General features: G+C 48.5%; 1 protein-coding gene across 1 annotated transcript in view; it reads left to right on the forward strand.

The window, feature by feature from the left end:
- Positions 1-22,103, forward strand: part of CDC40 (cell division cycle 40) — an 85,095-nt gene that overhangs the window by 25,319 nt on the left and 37,673 nt on the right. Inside the window, exons 2-3 of the mRNA XM_088460413.1 lie at positions 7,602-7,688; positions 12,694-12,823. Of these exons, the coding sequence (XP_088316539.1) occupies positions 7,602-7,688; positions 12,694-12,823 (217 nt within the window). The remainder of the gene's footprint in view (positions 1-7,601; positions 7,689-12,693; positions 12,824-22,103) is intronic.

Below are 22,103 nucleotides of genomic sequence, written 5' to 3' on the forward strand. Positions count from 1 at the left end.
CAATTCAACGCAAATTGAATAGTCCGGGAGGGAGCTTCCGGAGCTATTCAATTCAGTGCGCTGTATTGTCGGAGAATGCGGTTCTCGCACCTTAAACATGGTGGTTAGTTGCGATAACAGGCATTCTCTGACTAAACTGCCCGGCGCCATGCTTTCTGCGGTGGTAAGGGCAGAAAACAGCATTGCGCCAGGAGTTTTGTCGGATTTCTGCTCGCACCCCAGGAGGATGCGAGAAGAAATCCTTAGTCGGGGTTAACAGCGCACTGAATTGAATAGCGCGGGGAGTTCCCTCACGGCGTTATTCAATTCACGTTGTATTGAATCGAGCCCAGGGGATGTGTCTGAAGCTAACTCTTTGTCTAGTTTGTACCGACTGGGGTGCCGGCGTCGGCAACCGCGTACACACTTGCCGATGCTGGGAGTAATGGCACGAGAGCGGAGGCCATACCGCATTCGGCAGCATGGCCCAGCTAACAATGTCGCCCGTCGGACCTGCATGCAGTTACGATGGGTGATGTCGCTGGTGATGCGCGGGAACAGTGGGCAATAAGCGGCCCTCCAGCTGTTGCTGAACTACACATCCCAGCATGCCTTGCAACAGTTTTAGCATGGCCAAATAGCAAATCTATGCCAGCTTATGCAGGGATGTGTAGTACTACAACAGCTGGGGGGCCGCTAATTGCCCACCCCTACACTAGACGATGTTGACGACATGTCGTCTGATCCGGCTGGATCGGACAACATATCGTCTAGTGTGTAACCGGCATAAGTCTGTCTTCCTTCCACTCATCTCAGTAGAACTGAAAGTTTTGAAATGAAATAAACATGAAGGAGATTAAACCATGAGGTGCTTCTCTGTGTATTGCCTCTTTAATGTGTTGAGTTGTTTACCCTTTAAGATTCAGAATGTTCGCTGTTGTTTTCTCCTATCCCATAGAATTTGTAGGGGAGGAGTTTGTGGAGTCTTAGCTGATGCTAGGCAGATTTAGTACCCCTCTGATTTGGTTCACCCAGCTCACTGAAATGAAGACCACAAGCAACAAGACTATGGAATAATACCAGGGAGATTCCCTTATAATAGGGCTAATAGACTTGTTTTTTTTAAAAGGTCATGGCGCCGTGCCTGTAGTAACAGCGTAATAAAAAAAAAATATTATTTGGTTTAAACCAGCCAATCCTGATTGTAAGCTATCCATGAATTATTTAAAATTTTCATTTTACTTTATGGTCACTGTAAATGGATGCCGGATGTATGTGCCGTTTTCCCCACCCGCGGGACACTGCGGCCCGCAGGAGGGGACAGCACCCGCAGGCTGTTTCAGCGGGGCGCTGCGCCGGAGCACAGGCTGCTTTCTGCCCTTTAGAAATATGGCAGGACGCGGCAGTCCGCTGAAACAGCCTAGCGGCAATGCTACATGTCTATAAGTCATGTCCCCTTTTCATCACTCTTGGAGGCATGCCCGGCACTTACAAATCATGCAGGGCTGCCCCCAAGCTCTCCTGTCTCTGTGAATAGATACCTGGTGCATGTGTCCGGCATCTATTCACCGGCTGTGATCGCTGCACTGCTGTTTTTCCCACCTGCAGAACACAGCGGCCCGTGGGGGGCGGCAACCTCCATGTTTTAGTGGATTGCGCCAAAAAGGGCAGGCCATGTATTATGCCATTTTAAAATTCGGGCAGGGTGCGGCGCCCGCTAAAACAACCTAGTGGGAACGCTAGCTTCCTGCAACTGGACCCATGATACCTGGGATATTACAGAGCAGGGACAATCATGGGCTTTATTGGCAAAAAATATTGCTGTTGACCCACTAGACTCTCATAGTCGCCAACACTAAACTGGACCAGTTTTCTGGGGAACCTTACACCGGGAGGGATGTCAAGACAAAGGCAGAAGAGACCTGGGAGATTCACAGCGTGGCGTATATTAGGACTCAAGACTTACCGGTAAGTCTTTTTCATCGGGACACTACTGACAACCATAGCATACTTTATGTATTTAAGCCGAGGTCCTCAGGAACAGCTGAACAACCGCTGTTCCCAAGTGTCCTGCGATCATCACTGCAATATCTGACTTGGGCAGCGCTGGGATTTTCCGGGTGGCCCAGACGCGACCCGACCCATAACCTATGACTCGTAAGTCACGCATGTCACGTTGCCTTCCACCCGCCCAGTGCTGCTCCTTGCTCTGAGTCCTTACTGCTCCGTAACAGAGAAAGACAGGCTCACTGGCACTCCCTCTGTATAAACTCCCACTGCTGAGGGAGGGAGGGGAAAACTGAGCTCCTTCAAAGTAAGGGGCCAGTGTATTTTTATTTAGTTTATTACTGCGGGGGCCAATGTGTGTAATTACACACATAGTCCTCCATAGTAATTACTGTGGGGGACAGTGCATATGTTTTATTACTGTGGGGGCAATGTGAGTAATTACTGTGGGGGACAATTACAAATGGGGAACAATTTTTTATTACTGTGGGGGTCATTGTGTTTATTTTTGTTGAGGGAGCAATGTGTGTGTTTTGTTTTCTGTGGGAGCCAATGTGTGAGTATATATTTGTTTTTTCGTCTCATCTGGGACAATGTGTGTTTTTGTTTTCTTTTGTCTTCCCTGTGGAGGACTGACTGTGTGCCATTGCAATTTTAAAATCTTGTTCGGTGTGCCACGAGTTAAAAATGGTTGAAAATCACTGTGCTACGGCATCCCATATGCAATAGGAGTTCGAGCAAGTACACTATTGCAATTTAAGGACTGCTAACCACAGAATTTATTAATATTACACACCTCTCAAGGAGATACAGGACTTTTTTCTCACCAGAACGAACAATGGCAACATAAGTATCAACTACAATTACAACTTGCAAATTCATATAGTTATACACTCAAAAAAGTACACAACTATTTCTTTGTTGCCTTGATTTTGATACATGTTTCGGAACATTTTATTCTGGTGATACAAAGTTGCATTTGTGATCAATGTAATCACAATTATATCATATGCACCGCACTACAGTGTTCCTACGTTTTATATGGATGTTAATAAAGTTATGACTTATATGTATGCCATTTTTCATTAGAAGTTGCACTATTTAGTATCCCAGAACCAAGTTCCCTAATCTCAGCCTATTCAAGGATGGGGGGGGGGGGGGGGGGGGTTGGCAGCAGGGATCCACAGTCTAGTGGAAGATAGGAAGCGCAGGCACTAATTCCACCACCATATATATAGCTCAATGAGCAAATATATGTAGTTGGCCACACTTTTTAAATGTAGCTGTACTCCTACTGGAATGAGAGCCATTGGGTCTAAGGGAACCTGGATTGGTAAAATAACAGTAAAAAAAATTCAATTAGCTACTGTGTTTGTTTCAGTTAGCTCTAAAAAGCTTTAATTTTCAATTTTATTAAGGATACCTTATATTTATCTCTGCCCTTAACCAACACGATAAAGAAGAGCAAATACATACACTGGATATTTTCAGGGCAATTTGTTTTCCTTGCTATAAAAAAGGAATTCCAAAAAAATAGATCAACTACTTGTCCTTGGGGAGGTCCCACAGGGAGGACATGCTACATCAAACATACTCTCGTGAGTGGTGTGGATTAACAGATACAATAAAAAGGTCGACAGTTTCTAGATAGACACCAGATGTTAGACAGTCAGTTGGTCGACTGGTACCAAAGGTCGACAGGTACAAATGGTCGACACAAGTATTTTTTTTCCCCCTAATCTTCACCCTAACCCTCCCTCCTGGTGCCTAATCCTCCCTCCTGGTGCCTAATCCTAACCGTTGGGGTAAGTGTTTAACCCTAAACCTAACCCCCCAAAAAATTAAAAATCAGGTGTCGACCATTTTTGTTGACCATTTTCATGCCGACCATTTGTACCGGTCGACCTTATTACATTACTTATTCAGTATTATCATAGGTAGAATATACATATAGTGTATTGCGTAGATCCTCCAATCCGACACACTCTGTTTTACGACTACAGCCATGGTGATAGTTGGGTCCTATCAATGGATTTCAGGAACTATCACATGACAACTCCCTGGCGGTCACGTGTGCAAACACAAAGGAGAACACCACCTGTCTCATTATGCCCATAGTCCCTGTCACATGACATAAAAATAATTCCTGGTCACGTGACAGCCCGAGGAAGGCACATTGGGTTGGGCTGGTAGGCCCAAATGCTAGTTAAGGGCTCGATTACATGTTCTCACAAGACTATCATTAATGTTTGCACGTGACCGCCAGGGAGTTGTCACGTTCTGGCTGTCACGTGATATTTGGGACACTATGGTCTGCGTTTGGGAAGCGGGACTTGGGAGGTATGCTATAGTTGTGTGGTTGTAATTTAGAGCTAACGTGTATACATGTTGGCTAGTACCATGCACAGAGACCTTGTCCCCTAATAGCCTGCAGTAGCTGTTTCCACACCTGCCCCCCTCACCCCTCTGCTCCCTTCCCCAACAGCACATGTTTTCAGGTTTTATCATGCAGAGTAAGTCACCTGCACATGACTAAATCCTGAAAACATGGGCTGCTGCAGAGGCACACTAGCCGTGCTGAAGGTAAGACATGTAGAACGCATACCTGGTGCTGTTGCAATTGTAATCGGAGCTGTTAGCATCTACTGTGAGTGGCTTCCGCAAGGAGAGCTACACCAGCGCATATAGCAGCAGCACAGAGGGGGCTAAGGCACCGAACATCAAGCTCAATGCCTGATTGCTAAATTCCGATCCATGGCTTTTATGACAACCTGCCAGAGAATTAGATTGCACGCTGGCATCTCTTTCCATCTGCCGTGCATTGATTGGACGGACTGTTGACAGAGCGTAATCTGATTCACTGGCAGGTGAAGGGAGCAAGTTGACTGGGAAGCGGTCTGCTGACCTCAGCATGAGGTCAGCAGACCAGCAGGGCGCATCCATAAGTGCAGGATGTAATTTAGCACTTTAGAATCGGGCAGGGCGCGTTGCCCCGCTAAAACAGCCTAGCGGGAATGCTATGCACTATTAATTTAAAAATAAAAATGAACCGGCAATATCCTAGAAGATGAAAGTAAATATAAATAGTGTTTTATAAAGTTTGAGTGTATCCGCAGAAGTAGATTCATTTTCTCTCCAGTCCACGTCATAAACATTAAAAAGTGTTAGAAAATATTTGTTCTGCCAAAATATATTGATTCTAAAATTGATGAATAAATTAGCATACGAGAGGGGCCGTATTTGATCACATTGTAGTACTTTGCAATTATAGGTGGAAAGTATGTTCAGAGTAGTAGTGTGGACAAGTGATGCTAGATCAACGTTTATATTGAACACAATCCTTTTAGGCAGTGATATCACATTGTAGAGCTTATGATAAAGATAGCTTTGTATGGAAACTGCTGAGCTTGCACAACAAATACATACTCCCTCATTTAGTGCAATTAAGGATTGCTCTGAAGTGGCTGCCTTTTCAGTTGTAATCACTCATTTGTGGAAGATAGTCATCCACACTAAAGCATTCTCCATTTCATTTCCTTCATTTATTTTTGGAATACACCTCAAAAATGCTTATACGATGCAACAAATTTCTCAATGCCGGAAAGTCATTATGCAAATCATATGTATACGAATTAACATAATAAGAAATAAGCACAATAGCAAAACCTGGGAGTACAAGGTCAAATTGTAAAAGTAGAAATTAAACATGCGGGTAGCCACTAATAGATATACAAACGAGAGCACGATTACGACATTCCAGTCGTGCTCTCGTTTGTATATCTAGTGATGTGCCTAGACTGAACGTTCACTCGTTCAGTCCTTGCACATGCCTCCATCCCCGCACATGCTGAACCTGACGAGATTGTCAGGTTGTTCAGCATGTACGGGCGATGTCGGAAGCGACCAGCGGGCATGCGTATCGCTGGTCGCTTCTGACCAAAACATGCGCGATTTACAAGCGATTGCACGATAACTACGTCATTATTGTGCAATCGCTTGTTCAAATCGCCTAATGGATACCCCCTTAACAAAATATAAAATCAAGATATAGCAGTTACTTTTTAGGTAGACCAGAAGGTGAGAGGAGATATAAGGTGGAGAGGACTTTGCCTATGATAGCTTACAATCTAGACGGAGGGGATTTCAAGGACCATAGTAGAGGTTGAGCAGCGTAATAAAGTGGAGGTGGGGTAGTTAATAGTGAGAAGGGTTTTGAGAGACCACTTGAAAGATTGGTGATGTTTCTAAGACACCTAAGTGGGCCACGGAAGGGCTTATTAAGTCCGGCCTCAGTGTCCATGTTTTTATAATAGACAGTCCATAGAGGTGTGAGCTATATTAGTCGGCCATTCATGCTAAGGGGCACATCCACTAGCAGACATAGAAATGACTGCACAATTACGACATTATAATCGTGCAGTCGTTTCACAGTCTGGTGCTGTGCCTACACTGAACGATCAGTCATTCAGTGTAGGCACATCATTCATCCCCTAACATGCTCAACCTGACGTTATCGTCAGGTTGTCCAGCATGATTGAGCGATGATTGATGTCGGAAACGACCAGCGGGAGCGCACATCGCTGGTCGTTTCCGACATTTACATCTCCGATGTGTGCCCAATTACTGAACGATTGCACGATTATGATGTTGTAATCGTGCACTCGCTCTAATTAATTGGGTAGTGGATACGCGGCATTCCACCTGCACTCGTTGGTACTGTATGTGGATTAGCAGCTGAATTTTCAGTATCGCACAAGTAATTTGGAGTCCCACTAAGGATATATTGCAAGTTTGTCCAAGTCGGATATTACAGTCTTGCAGAAGTGATACATTGTCATATGCATATGTTACATTTTAACTTTTGTCTCTTCAAAACAGACTGATACTATAGAAACAGCACAAAGTGTATAAGAACGGAGCATACAGCTGGTGCTCCTTTATACACAATTCTGGATGAGACCGTGGATTGTTTACTTGAGATTCTCATTTACCATCTGTCTGATTCTTAACGGGGCGATAAAGCAGGCGATCCGACTGGTGCGATCTACCTGCTATATCGCACCGTCTATGGCCCTGCTATCGGGCCGAGCGCGCTCCTGCGGGGTCGTACATCGCATCCCCTGATCTGTCTGCAGGACCAAGAGAGCAGGGGATGCAATGTGCGATCCCATTGTTTGCTATGCGGGTGAGCCGGCATATCGGGAGGGCGGCCACCCGATGGCAATGTGTTTGCGGACCGCCCGATATGTCGGACGACGGGTCCCCTCGCATGGTGCAATCGCACTGTGTATGGGGGGCCTTTAGAGTATTTATGCTTGCAGATAACACATGCTATTAAGTTGTTCACTTATTGTCCATGTTGCTATCATCTGGTACCTATTGATTGATTTATTTATTTACCTAGTATAATAATTTTTATATATATATATATATATATATAATTAAATTGTTATGCATCTCTTGGGTCCAGGATAGGCACTGTGGAGCTATCCTTTACTATATTTTCTAAACTCGAACTTAGGGTGTTGGAGGACTCCCTAGGAGAGCTGCCAGCCACGATTTAGCTGCAGAGAAGTGGGCGCCCTAATATCTTTTTCATATGTTACCTTTTGCAGGAAAATGTTGATGTTGGAGTTTACCTTGACCCGTCTGTTAAAGAAGTACAATTCAACCCTACATATGACACATTGTTTGCACCTGAGGTAAGTTTCCTTCATAGATGTATTTTGTGTCTGTTGTTTTATTTTATTACCACACCAGTACATTTGAGTTCCAGCAGTGTATCTATGAGCAGGCTAAATTCTATCTCTACAGTCGAGAGCTCCGCCCCTTCAGAGCTGTTCTAGACAGACATACAGTGCTGTCCCCCTCACAGACACAGCCAGCACTGCCTTCCACAGTGTCAGTACTTTGAGTCGGCGCATCCACTTGAGGCACCTGTGAGAGATCTCCCAGTACTTGAGGCAATAAATAGATGCGGGGTGGCATGAGGCTGTGGAGAGACACATGGGGTGGCATGAGGCTGTGGAGAGACACATGGGGTGGTATTTTTTCATTGTTTTATTAATGCTGGGAGAAGGCATTGAAAACTAGTGCAGTAGATGACTTTTATTATGGCATAGAAATTCTGTCCTACAAAGTATATCCACTGACAATGTTTCTCACAAGGGGAGTGCTTCTAGAAAGCCGTGAACTTTTGAAAAATGTACTAATTAGTTACAGTTTAACCATATAACAGATTAATTTTTTCCTCCAAAACTACCTTGAAATAGTATTTTTTTTTTAATTTTAATTAACATTTCTTCTTAAGGGTCCATATGGATCCACAGGGATACCATGGGGTGTAGGTGGTGGATAAGGACCGGACACAAAACAGTTAAGCTTTCAACTGCCAGGATGCAATGGTCACTCCCCCCTAAACCCCGCCCCTGAGGTAAATCAGTTTGCTTGGTGTCTGGCAGGAGCTCGGATCACCTTTATTAACAGTGGCTGCTTTATGCAGCCCATAGCTTTATTTTTATGATTTCTAATTTTATTTATCTTTATTACTGAGTGCACTACATCAGACTGTCCTTAGGGCGTCTATGCTGCCACTCCATCACCCGTCCGGGCGCCGCAACTCCATAGCATCGCTTGGTACTTTCGGCAGGGCTCCCGGGGACCTTGCTAGCCGGCCCCGAGGAGGACCCCAGACTGCAACTCGAATGCAGGGGACAGGTAAGGCGGGTTACCACTTGCGGTAGTATGCAGCTGGGCAGTCTTACCTCCGGTCTAAGGGGACAGACCAGAGGTGCTGAGAGTGAATACCGGCCTCGACCGCGTGATTCGCTAGACCACCAGGGTACATATGGTGCGGGAATCCAGCGTCCCGGTGGTCAAAAATCAGCCAGGGGAGGTCAGCTTTCCCTATTACTTCAACAACGTGTGCGCAGATTACTCCGCAGTCGCCGAGTCTCAGTTCACTCAGCAATGCAGATTCTGGGATCCATGGTATCCACCTTCGACATGGTGGCGTACGTTCCGTTCCATTCCAGGCCTCTGCAACATCTAATGCTCTCCAGATGGGTCGGGCTACCCCATCGGGTCAGATCCCAGACAATGATTCTCTCTCCAGAGGTTCGTCTGTCCCTCTCCTGGTGGTTACAGATATCCAACATAGCCAAAGGTCACCCCTTTTGGATACCGGAGTAGGTACTCCTTACAACGGACACAAGCCTCTAGGGCTGGGGTGCGGTGGCCACTCACCACTCCTTCCAGGGCTGTTGGACATCGGTCGAGTTGACCCTGACAATCAATGTATTGGAACTCAGAGCCATCTACAGACCCATCACTCTGGCTCAGGACATTCTTCAGGGCAAGCCTGTACAAGGTCAATCCGACAATGCCACAGCAGTGGCCTACATCAATCACCAAGGACGCACTCTAAGTCTGTCAGCAATGGCAAAAGTGTCACGCATTCTCGCATGGGCCAAAGGTCACCTCCCGGCCATCTCCGCGGTGTTCATTCTGGGAGTTCTCAACTGGGAAGCGGACTTCCTCAGCCTTCACAACGTGTATGCTGGGGAATGGTCTCTCCACCCAGAGGTCTTTCAACTCCTAGTGGACAAGTGGGGCCTGCCGGAGGTGGACCTCATGGCCTCCCGACACAATCGCAAGCTGCCAGTTTACGGGTCCAGAACACGGGACGCCGAAGCAGCCTTCGTAGACGCCTTGTCAGTGAAGTGGACCTTCCATCTGGCGTACCTATTCCCTCCAGTCTCCCTTCTTCCTGGAGTCCTTCGGAAGTTCAAACAAGACGGATGCACTGTCCTGCTGGTGGCTCCAGCCTGGCCCAGATGACATTGCTACGCCGATCTTCACAGTCTCTCCATAGATGCTCCTCTCCTACTTCCTCAACATCCGGACCTGTTGTCTCAAGGTCCATGTCTACATCCGGACCTGGCCTATCTGTCTTTGACGACGTGGCTCTTGAGACATCCCTCCTATGGTTCAAAAGAATTTCCTAGCTTGGTGGTCCAGACTATGCTCGGAGCGTGTAAGCCAACCTCTGCCCTGATCTATCAGAGTGTGGCAAACATACTTCCAGTGGTGTCCTACCAGAAGTTTTGACCCTCAAGTTTTTAGGGTCTCTACAGTCTTGGCCTTCAAGCAGGATTGGACCTTGGACTCAGCCTGGCCTCGCTGAAAGTGCATGACACTGCTCTGTCCATTTTGGTTCCAGCGCAGAATTGCTCCAATGTTCGCACCTTCCTTCAGGGTGTCCTCCGCATTCAACCTCCCTTCGTCCCTCCAGTGGCGCCGTGGAATTTGTCAGTGGTTCTCCAGGCCCTGAACCCCTGGAATCTGTGGAACTCAAGTGGCTCAGAGTGAAGACTTTCTTCTGGCTCTTGCGTCCACCCGAAGGGGGTCAGATTTAGGGGCGCTTTCCTGTCGCTCCCCATTTCTGATCTTTCATCAGGACAGAGCTGATCTTTGATCTCGTCCTGACTTTCTTTCCAAGGCTTTCTCATTTCCATATAAATGAGGAAATCTTAGTCCTGGCCTTCCAATCACCAGACTTCTCGGCAGGTGAGGCCTCCTTGGATGTGGTCCGTACTCTCAGGATCTACATGGACCGTACAAGTTCCTTTCGGAAAACAGATTCCCTATTTGTCCTCTATGGATTCCATAAGAAGGGATGGCCAGCTAACAAACAGACTCTGGCCAGATGGCTTCGCATGACTATCTCACAGGCTTACACACAGACTGGCCTTCCTGTGCCGGCTACCATCTCTGTTCATTCCACTCGCTCCGTGGGACCCTCGTGGGCAGCCCACTGTGGCGCCTCAGCTGAACAGCTATGTAAGGTGGCCACGTGGTCTTCTGTCCACACCTTTTCTTAGGTTTTATTTCTTCGATACCTTTGCCTCTCAGGATGCTTCATTTGAACGCAGGATACTCCTCTCGGCTCAGGAGCATCCCCACCCTTGAATACTGCTATGGGACATCCCTATGGACCCTGAAGAAGAAAATGAGAGTTATGGTAAAACTTACCATAACTTAACTCTTTCTTCGAAGTCCACAGGGTGCCCACCCTGGCTTCTCTGGGTTGGGTTTCCTGGTCACCGGTTTCCCGTCTCTTTGATGTGTGAGTGTGATTCTTCTGTGTACCAGTCTTCCTTCTCTCATCTCCTCCTGCCTTGGGCTTGTTAACAAACTGATTTGCCTCAGGGGTGGGTTTAGGGGGGAGGGACTGTTGCATCCTGGCAGCTGAAAAGCTTAACTGTTTGGTGTCCGGTCCTTACATGTCTAACTTTAGTGTGTCTAACTTTTGTCTGTGTTGAACTTTTATCCTTGTCTAACTATTAACTGTCTAACATCTGGTATCTATCTAGACATTGTCTAACTATTTACTGTCTGTCTATAGTCCGGAACCTCTCCCGCACCGAGTGTTAATGGATCCCTAGGGGCAATAGATCCCCATTGGGATTGTCCCCACCACCTACTGCTAAAGATCCCCAGTGGCAGAGCCCCCTCACCCACCAGTGTCCATAAGTACCCACCCTGTTAGTAACTCCCCCCATGTGCAGTGTGCAGCGGAGTGTGGCTACAGCTGATCTCAGCCAGATAGTGCTCTCTGTGGTGGACTAAGTTCCCCTGCCTCATACATTTGTTGCATTTGCCCCAGAGTTGGTCGTGATTTGGTCAATGATGTTAGCGCTCACAGATTGCTACATCACTGCCAGGGGGCCGGAGCCGGATGAGGAAATCTGCTTTGCACATGTGCAGAAAGGATTTTCCCTTTTACAGCCACTGGATGCGTGGTGTCCGTGAAAGCATAGCTGGCTGCGGCCACTTTCTATCTGACCATGCCAGGTGAGTGGTTAGTTAAGCACAACACTATAGCACTATGTGCCTGATTCAGAGCCGACCGCTGCTGGCAAGCGCTCGCTCTGAATCAGGGCATTTTTTTTGTTATTGTTTTTTTCTCAAGCCTGTGCGAGCGGCCTGGAGTCCGTCGCGATTATCGCGACCATCAGGCTTGCGATGAGACCCTGTGGTAGGGTCTCTGCTTCCGCAAGCCCGAGTGGACTTCCTGCTCTAATAGAGCAGGATGTCCACTACTGACATCACTAGTGATGTCAGTAGGGCCGCTCACAAACGCCACGCGTTCCTAAGGGAACGCCTGCGTTTGTGCAGCCATCCCCCTCCCCGCCTACAAAACGGAGCGAGCTGTCACTCACCATCGACAGCCATCCTGTCTTGTAGCGAAACCTTTGGCGACTGAGCTGCAGTCGCTGGACTTGTCTCGCACATGCGCACCCCGGAGGCGGCGCATGCGCATTGGGGTAACATCGAGCTGCTTGCGAGCGGCTCTGACTCGGCCCCTATGTGCGTACTCATGCGTGCAGTATGCTTTTGGTGGGGGGTCCGGCTAATGTGAAGTTGTCATGTTTATACATTTATTTTAAATGTTTTCATTAAATCGTTTACTTAAATTCCTAGTCGTCCTTACAATACTGATGCAGCAGCAGGCAATCTCACTCTTGTGTCTGTAAACTCATTTTATATAGTTCTCTTTGCTAGATCTCCCAATGTTTACTTCAATATGTATTGCTTGGTAGATTTGATCAATGTGTGCTAGTGGTCTAATGCATATATAATCGGAGTATTCCTTGACCATACTTTTTGTAGAAACTAAACTTATGTCCTATTATATAACTGTAGTTTGGACCCAACAATCCCTTCAAAACCCAGCAGATGGCTGCTCCCAGAAACATGCTTTCAGGATATGCAGAACCGGCACACATTAATGACTTCATGTTCGAACAGCAAAGGAGAACATTTGCAACATATGGTAAGAAATGATACTGAAATTATTATAAAGCTGTCTTTTTGATTTCAACAAGAAGATGCTTATTTTCTGTGGCAGCTGTTAATATAAATGTTTATTATACGAAGGTGGTTCAATAAGTAAGGTAAAAACAAAAAGTATGGTGGTCGCTCACATCAGCTTAATGACATTGCACAGGTGCTTGTAAAGGGCGGGGTTTACACTGAACCACAGAAATAAAGTGGTACCCTGCTCCTCGGACGTGAACCCCTTAATGTTAGGGACGCCAGTATAGAGGAGCCTTGACGCTGGCCTGGCGCTTATTCAAATGTATGTAACTAATACCTCTGAATTTCTAGCATGTAGGATTCAAGTATTTTTATTGATTGCTGCAGTGTGCTCGAGGGGATCTCCCTTTTTTTCTGTGGTTCAATAAGTAAGGTAACAAGACCTCTCACGTATGTATTTTTCTCTATTTTATTCTAATTTCCCGCAAGGCCATAGCAGGTAGACCACTGCTTCCCCTCACAGCCATTAGACTGCGCTTCATATCAGTCATATGGTCCCAACATCAGTTGTATGCTGGCGGGGCTTGCAGAAACATAGTCAGACATTGAGGTGTGTAGTGTGATCAGATTTCTGCGTCTAAAGGGCACACCGGCAGCTGAAATTCATCTCCAACTTGTTGAAGTGTACGGTTATAACGTCATGTCATGGAAACAGTTTTGGGTTTGGTGATCTGTCTTTTATAACTGCACGACAGACGTTCAAGATGAGCAGCGATCCGGCCGACCAACCACGTCCATCACAGATGACCATTTTTTCCGCATTGATTGTCTGACTCAGGAGGACAGACACCTTACAGTTATTAATATTGCTAACAAACTGAACATCTTGGTGGGTACTGTGCACAACATCGTTCATGAGCAACTGAAGTACAGAAAAAAATGCTCACGTTGGGTACAAAAGCAACTCACAGAAGTTCACAAATCCAATTGGATGGGAAAGTCTCTCATGCACTTGACACGGTAGCATGAGGTGGAAGTTCCTGCAGCGTATTGTTACAGGCGATGAAACGTGGGTGTTCATGTGACACCGGAGATGAGGCAAGCATCTATGATATAGAAACACGCATCGTCCCCACCTTCAAAAAAGTTAAAAACCACTCCATCAGCAAAGGAGGTCATGGCGACTGTGTGTTGGGACCACAAGGGTGTGCTTCTTGTTGATTTCCTCACCAAGGGACATACTGTGGATGCTGTCCGCTATTGCAACACATTGAGCTGGTTGCGAAGGACAATTCGTCAAAAACGACCTGGGTTGCTGGAACAGGCGTCATTTCTACTTCGGGGTCCACAGGGTTGACCTTGGGGTATAGCTGGATTTGGATCCACGGGCACCACGCAGTTAAAGCTTTCACTGCTCCCAGGATGCACTTGGGTCCGTCCTCCTCTATACCCCGCCCCCGAGCCACAGGCACCTCAGTTTTAGTTGGTGCCCGGCCGGAGTCGGGTCACCCTGTTGCAGTGGGGCTGTTTTTAGCAGCCCCTAAGCTTTATTTTTGAAGATAGAAGATTTTATTATTTTATTTTTTTTTACTCTTCAGAGCGGCAGCATCAGACTGTCCAGCTGGACGTCCACGCTGCCGCTCCAACAACCCCGCTGGCGCTGCGACGCCAGTACTAATCTGGGGATCGCAGCGGGACCCCGGAGTCAGTACTAGCGTGGCTCCGGGACCTCCCACTGACTGCTGCCGGGTCACGGGGATTCAGGTAAGCCGCGTGTAGTGCTGTCAGCGCTGCACGCGGGGGAAATGCAATCTCTAGCCGCCGGTCTCTGGGGACAGACCGGCGGCGCTAGTAGCGGCGGCGGCCTCCCCCCTCTGCAGGCATACCCCGCGCGTCCGCTGGACCACCAGGGAATAATGGCTGGAGGGGAACCAGCATCCCTGGGGTTAATTACTAGCCAGGGGAGGCAGCCTTCCCTGGTTTAGCGGCTCCTCCCCTCAGCTCAGCGCGCCTTCTCTCACGTGCTGGCGTCGCTGAGCTGTTATTCATGCGGCCACTCCTCCTCAGAGCTCTCCGGCGGCCATCTTCAAGGCTGTAACGCAGACTCCCAGGCGGTGCATGGACCGGTCCCCCTGGGTACCTCTCCTCTGCAAAGGGACAGTGTACGCAGCGCTATAGCCCTCCCAGACACTGAATCTGGGAGGTTGATTGTAGCGGAAGGTGCGGTGAGTCAAATCCTTACTGCATTGTATGTGACTTTTGCTAGTGCTGCTGTCTGTGACTTATTTCTAACTTACTGTCAGCTTGTACCTATCCCTTTCCTTTTCCATACGGCCCGACAGGTGTGTGGGGGAAGGCCTTTTTTCTGTGGACCTCGCTTGTATAAATCAAGTATTTGCGAGGTCGGTCACATACAGTTGTGTGCTGCACAGTTCCATATTGTGGGCTGTTTGTGTTGCATGCTGTGAGTGCGGAGGTGTTTTCACCATATTCCCTCTGGTGATACGTTTTCATTGAGCATTTCTGTATCATGTCTGATGAGGAGACTGAGCACTCCAGAGCTCCTGTGCTGTTTTCCTGCAGGCGCTGTGCTGCTGGAGTTGATAGGGGGGATCTATCTCAGGATGGTCTATGCGGGCGGTGCCAGCTGGTGCCTCTGTGCCCCCTATTTCACAGGATCCTCCTTGGGCGATGTTTTCCCAGGTGTTGGCATCTATTGTGGACCGTTTAGCGGTGCCGGCTGCGTTGCCTGTTAGGGCATTGCCCCAGCCTAACATCCCCCATTCCCCGGGTATTCCGCATTTATTGCAGTCTCCCCCCGGGTCTCAAACCGTGGGTCCTTATGCGGGGGTGCCTGTGTATGTCCAGTCCTCCCCTGTGACTCAGCAGTCGATGGTGCCTTTTCAGGGTTATCCTCATGCAGCGCCTCCACCTTGGGTGGATGTACTCTCCAGCTCTGTGCAGAGTCTGGCGGCCTCATCCTCTGTTTTTCAGTCTATGTTGCAGAGTGATTTGCCCCCTAAGGCGCCCAAGCGTCAGGTTGTGAGTTCTCTAACAGTGCAGCTGTCGGACTCGGATGTGTCTTCGGATGATGGAGAAGTTCATGAAGACACTGACTCTGACGCCGCGGTCCAGGAGATGGAGGCTAAATCTTCCATTAATGTGCCGGCATTGGTTAGGGCGGTGCGCGCTATCCTTCATATAGAGGATGATGCACCGGCCCCTAAATCTAAGTACCCTAACTTTAAAAAAGCTAAGGTTACGTCGAGTGTCTTTCCCTTGTCTGACCAGTTGACGGATCATATGGCGGGGGCCTGGCAGTTGCCCAGTAAGAGATTCCAACCACAAAAGAGGTTGGCATCGAATTATCCTTTTCCTGAAGCGCATTGCAGGAAGTGGGAAACTCCACCGGCTGTGGATTCCCACGTCACTCGCTTGATTAAGAGCGCTACGCTCCCATTACCGTCTATTTCTACGCTCCCATTACCGTCTATTTCCTCTTTGAAGGATCCCACAGACAGGAAGGTCGAGATATGTTTGAAATCCATTTGCTCCCTTTCAGGGGCGGTGGCGCGCCCGTCCATGGCCATCTCATGGGTGGCTAAGGCCATTGAGAGCTAGGCTAACGCTTTGGAGGATACTTTTCCAGAGGATGCTTCGGAGATCCAGAGAGCGTTAATTGGACAAATGAGGGATGCCGCTTTCTATGTAGGGGAAGCTTCGTTGGATGCTAGCCTGCTGACCTCTAGGGTGTCAGCTGCAGCTGTGTCTGCTCGTCGGTCCTTGTGGCTGCGGTCTTGGCGAGCAGATGCGGACTCTAAAAAGGGTCTGGAGGCATTGCTTTTTAATGGTGAGTTGCTATTTGGTCCGGACTTGGACAAAATAGTGGATACCTTGGCTAAATCCAAGTCGGCCTTCCTTCCTTCGGGTTCAGTGCCGGCTAAGGTTCGGAGCTCTACCTTTTGGGGCTAAGGTTCGGAGCTCTGCTTTCGGGTTCAGGGTAAGGCCAAGGGTCAGTCCTTCCCGAGACATTCGGCGACCAAGGCTGCACCCAAGCCCAAGAAGCAGGCATGGAGTGCTCTGCGCCCTTCTTCCAAGCAGGAGGATAAACCTGCTGCCTGATGGGACGGGCCTCTCTCTGGGGGACCCCAGAGTGGGAGGCCGACTTCTCCTATTCGCCCAGTGTTGGCACAATACCACCACGGATGCCTGGGTTCGAGAAGTAGTCTCTCAGGGGTACGACCTGTCTTTTCGGTTCAGGCCGCCCCGCCAGTTTTTCTGTACGAGTCCTTCTCTGGACAAGACCAAAGCTGTCCAGATTCAGGTAGCTATAGAATCCTTGCTACAAGCAGGGGTCATTGTTCCCGTTCCGCAGCCTCAGCGCGGGACGGGGTACTATTCTACTCTGTTTCTGGTGCAGAAACCCAATGGTTCTCATTGCCCTATCCTGAATTTGAAGTCTCTGAACAAATACCTCAGAGTTCCCAGGTTCAGGATGGAAACGGTACGTTCCATCATTCTGGTGATGGAACCCAGGGATTACATGGTCTCCCTCGATATCCAGGACACCGATCTCCATGTGCCCATAGCCACGGCTACGAGGTTGTTCACCAAGGTGATGGCAGTTATGGCTGCCCACCTTCGGGGTCAGGGTATACGGCTGTTGCCGTACCTGGACGATCTTCTGCTGGCAAGCTCCCCAGAGGTGCTTCTTCGACATCTCCACCTGACCATTGCTTGTCTTCAAGCACACGGGTGGTTGATAAATTGGAAGAAGTCCTCTCTGATCCCATCACAACGGATGGTCCATCTGGGAGCACTTCTGGATTCTGGTCAACAAAGGATTTTCTTGACTCCGGAAAAGGTGTCCTCCCTACGACTGAGGATACACAGTTGCCTGAGCAGTGGCAAAGTGTCGGTCCATTCAGCAATGAGAGTCCTGGGGTCCATGGTGTCGGCATTCGACATGGTGGAATTTGCCCAGTTCCATTCCAGGCCCCTGCAGAGGCAGATTCTATCGGAGTGGAACGGGTTACCTCACCGGATCCGATCCCAGATGCTGGTTTTGTCCCCGGAAGTGTGCCGGTCTCTGGCGTGGTGGTTTCAGTCAGCTCATCTCGTCCAGGGTCGCCTCTTTTGGATCCCGGACTAGGTTCTGTTTACGACAGATCCAGTCTCCGGGGTTGGGGGGCAGTGACCGGCTCGTTGTCTCTTCAGGGCCGTTGGTCGGCGGAGGAAGCTGCCCTTCCCATAAACGTTCTTGAGCTGCGGGCGGTGTACCGTGCTCTACTGTCGTCAGGCACCGTTCTTCACGAAAGAGCAGTTCAGTTGCAATCGGACAACGCTACCACGGTAGCGTACATAAATCACCAGGGAGGGACTCGCAGTCGAGCTGCGATGTCAGAGGTGTCTCCGATCTCGGCAGTCTTCATCCCGGGAGTCCTCAACTGGGAGGCAGACTTCCTCAGCCGTCACGACGTGCATCCCGGGGAATGGTCGCTTCACCCAGAGGTGTTTCAACTTCTCGTGGACAAATGGGGACTGCCGGAGTTGGACCTGATGGCGTCCAGTCACAGCTGCAAGTTGCCCGTGTACGGCTCAAGGACAAGAGATGCAGGCGCAAGCCTAGTGGACGCTCTGTCGGTGAAATGGACGTTTCACTTAGCGTTCCTGTTCCCTCCGATCTCCCTGCTACCTCGGGTACTCAGAAAAATCAAACAGGACGGGGGCACGTTTCTGCTGGTATCTCCAGCGTGGCCCAGACGTCCTTGGTACTCCGATCTCAGAAGCTTGTCTGTAGACGCTCCGTTCCTTCTGCCTCAGCGTCGGGACCTGCTGTCTCAGGGGCCCTGCCTTTACCCGCATCTGGGTCGGCTGTCTTTGACGGCGTGGCTCTGAGAGACAGCCGTCTTAAGGTCCCGGGGGTTTTTTCAACCTCTGTCATCGGTACCATGCTGAGGGCGTGCAAGCCTGCCTCTGCACTGATTTACCACAGAGTGTGGCACACTTACTTTCAGTGGTGTGAGTCCAGAAACTTTGATCCTCAGGTGTTTAGGGTTTCTAGGATTTTGGCATTTCTACAGTCAGGTCTTGACCTGGGCTTACGTCTTGTTTCCCTGAAGGTTCAAGTATAGGCTCTGTCTGTTTGGTTCCAACGACGGATTGCTACCCTACCTGGTGTTCACACCTTTTCCAGGGTGTGCTTAAGATTCAACCTCCCTTTGTGCCTCCAGTGGCTCCATGGGACTTGGCGGTGGTTCTTCGGGTCCTGCAGGGACCTCCCTTTGAGCCTCTTGAGTCCGTTGACCTCAAGTGGTTAACACTGAAAACTGTGTTTCTCCTGGCGATTGCTTCAGCCAGGAGGGTATCCGAGTTGGGGGTACTGTCATGTAGTCCCCCCTTCCTAATTTTTCACCAGGACAGGGCCGTGCTTCGTACTCGTCCTGAGTTTTTGCCTGAAGTAGTCTCTAAGTTCCACATCAATCAGGAACTTGTGGTACCAGCTTTTCAATCTCCTGATCTTACAGCTGGTGAGGCTTCATTGGACGTTGTCCGTGCTCTTAGAGTTTGTTGATCGGACTGCTTCTGTAAGAAAGTCCGATTCCTTGTTTGTCCTCTTTGGTTTTCATAAGAGGGGTTGGCCTGCCAACAAACAAACATTAGCCCGTTGCCTTTGTTCTGTTATTAGGGAGGCTTATATACAGGAACGTTTACCTGTTCCAGCCTCTGTTAAGGCTCATTCCACTCGGTCTGTGGGTCCTTCTTGGGCTGCTAGACGTGGTGCCTCTGCTGTTCAGCTATGTAAGGCGGCCACTTGGTCTTCAATTCAGACATTTTTGTTGTTTTATGCGTTTGACACCTTTGCCTCTCAGGATGCATCCTTTGGGCGCAGGATTCTCCTTTCTGCACAGGAGCGTCCCCGCCCTTAGTTGAACTGCTTTGGGACATCCCCAAGGTAAACCCTGTGGACCCCCTATGGACCCTGAAGTAGAAAACAAGAGATATGGTAAGAACTTACCTTTGTTATCTCTGTTTCTACGAAGTCCATAGGGTCCACAGGGCGCCCGCCCTGACGCACCTGGCTTCAAATGGGCTGTGTGACTGGTCACCGGTTTTCCGTCTCCCATTTCTGTGAGTATGGTTTCTTGTGTGTTCCAGTCTTCCGTCTCTCTTTTTAGTCTCCTCCTCCGGCCTTGGCTGCTTACCAACTGAGGTGCCTGTGGCTCGGGGGCGGGGTATAGAGGAGGACGGACCCAAGTGCATCCTGGGAGCAGTGAAAGCTTTAACTGCGTGGTGCCCGTGGATCAAGATCCAGCTATACCCCAAGGTCAACCCTGGGGACCCTATGGACTTCGTAGAAACAGAGATTACAAAGGTAAGTTCTTACCATATCTCTTGTTATTGCTACATGATAATGCCAGGCCACACTCCACCAACTGCATGAGTGAGTTTTCACAGCACTACCATTTGGAGGTACTGGACCATACTCCTTATAGCAATGGTTCGCAAACTGGCACCCTGGGGTGCCTTGGGACACTTGCAGGGGTGCCTCAGGTTGGTGGTCCAGCACCAAATCAAATTATTTATGGTTAATGTAATGTAAATATGTGGACAAGCTTTTACCTTAGGGGTGCCTTAAAAACAATGCAGATACTCTAGGGCGCCGTGGTTCAAAAAAGTTTGGGAACCACTGCCCTATAGCCTTGTCCTGGCACCAAGTAATTTCCATCTCTTTAGACCATTGAAGAAGCACCTGGGTGGAAGGCAATTCGCGACCGACTGTTAAGATCAGCAAGCTGTCATGTCCTGGCTTCAGGTTCTTGTCATTTATTTCTTCTATGCTGGAATCAATGCTTTGTGTACCGTTAGAACAAATGCTTAGACAAATATGGGGACTGTGTGGAAAAAGAATATATACCGAGGCCATACTATTGATTATAGTGTTCACTCTAGGCTGAACAGCGGGCAGGGAGATGGGGCAAACTCCCGAAAAAGGTCACTTCAGGAGGGTGTGGCTTCAAATCACACCAATTTTCATCACTCTAGGGGGTATGCCCAGCACTTACGGAGATGCTGGGCTGCCCCCAAGCTCTTCCCTCATTGAATAAATGCATACGAACGGCATCTATTCACTGGCTATAAGCTCTAAACGGCAACTTTCCCCTCCTGCTGAAACAGCCTAGCAGGAACACCATGATTACACGAATATGTACGCGTTGGATACATTTATGCAATGAGGTCTTACTGTCTTATTTATTGAACCACCCTCGCATTTTCTGCTGTTGTATATGAGAACTGTTGTGCAGTGCTCATATGACAGTTTGTTTGCGCTAGTATAAAACCAAAGATTTGGCACACTTTCGCGTATGTTTACATCCAATAAGCCGTAAGTGTAGAGCTGCGTATGACTGAATCTCCTGTAGTTTTTCATAATTCTGTATGCTCAGCAATGTAGCATGTGTAGTGCTACAAAGTGCAAGAGCTGTCCGCACACTAATGCAATTCTTCATCAGCCCAAACGTGCTGTGATTTTATCAGTCACGCTGGTTAGACTAAAAGCACAGATCTATTAAAGATGGGGGGGAGATGCATTGAGGTTGTGTATTTATAATACTGTACACGCGACAGACAGACCCATATGCTGGCCACAGGAAGCAGTGAAATTACGTCAACATTGCTTCCTCTGGCCAGACATATGTCAGCCTTATTGGTAGCACAGCCGTCTACTAACCAAATTGGTTGGGCTGATGGCCACACCGTCGTTACAGTGTGTACCCCACATATATCTTTGATTTTCATATTGTTCAAATTTCTCCCATGAAATCAGCTTGCAAAGACTGCACCATTCATCTGCGTTACATTGCTTCCAGGCTCCTAGGCACACATCCACTAGACGACAGGCAAAAGACTGCACGATTACGACATTGTAATCATGCAGTCGTTTGTCAGTCTGTGATGAGCCTTCACTGATCGAGCAGTCGTTCAGTGTAGGCACATCAATCATCTGCAAACATGCTGAACCTGACGTTATCATCAGGTTGTACAGCATACTTGTACAATGATAGATATCTAAACGACCAGCGGGAGCGAGCATCGCTGGTCGTTTTAGACATTTTTGAAACAATCTGCAAACGATTATCGAACGATATCGTTCTCGTTCAATCGCTCAATTTAATCGTCTAGTGGATGTGTGCCTAAGAGGTGGCGATTCAATTGTTACACAGCTGCTAAATTTTTAGGGTGCCCGAAAGAGCAATTCAATTGTTGCTCCGTTTGGGCGTGACAGCCGCCGGCAG

Source organism: Taudactylus pleione, unplaced genomic scaffold, assembly GCF_031769625.1.
Source record: "Taudactylus pleione unplaced genomic scaffold, aTauple2 ptg000046l, whole genome shotgun sequence".
NCBI lineage: Eukaryota > Metazoa > Chordata > Amphibia > Anura > Myobatrachidae > Taudactylus > Taudactylus pleione.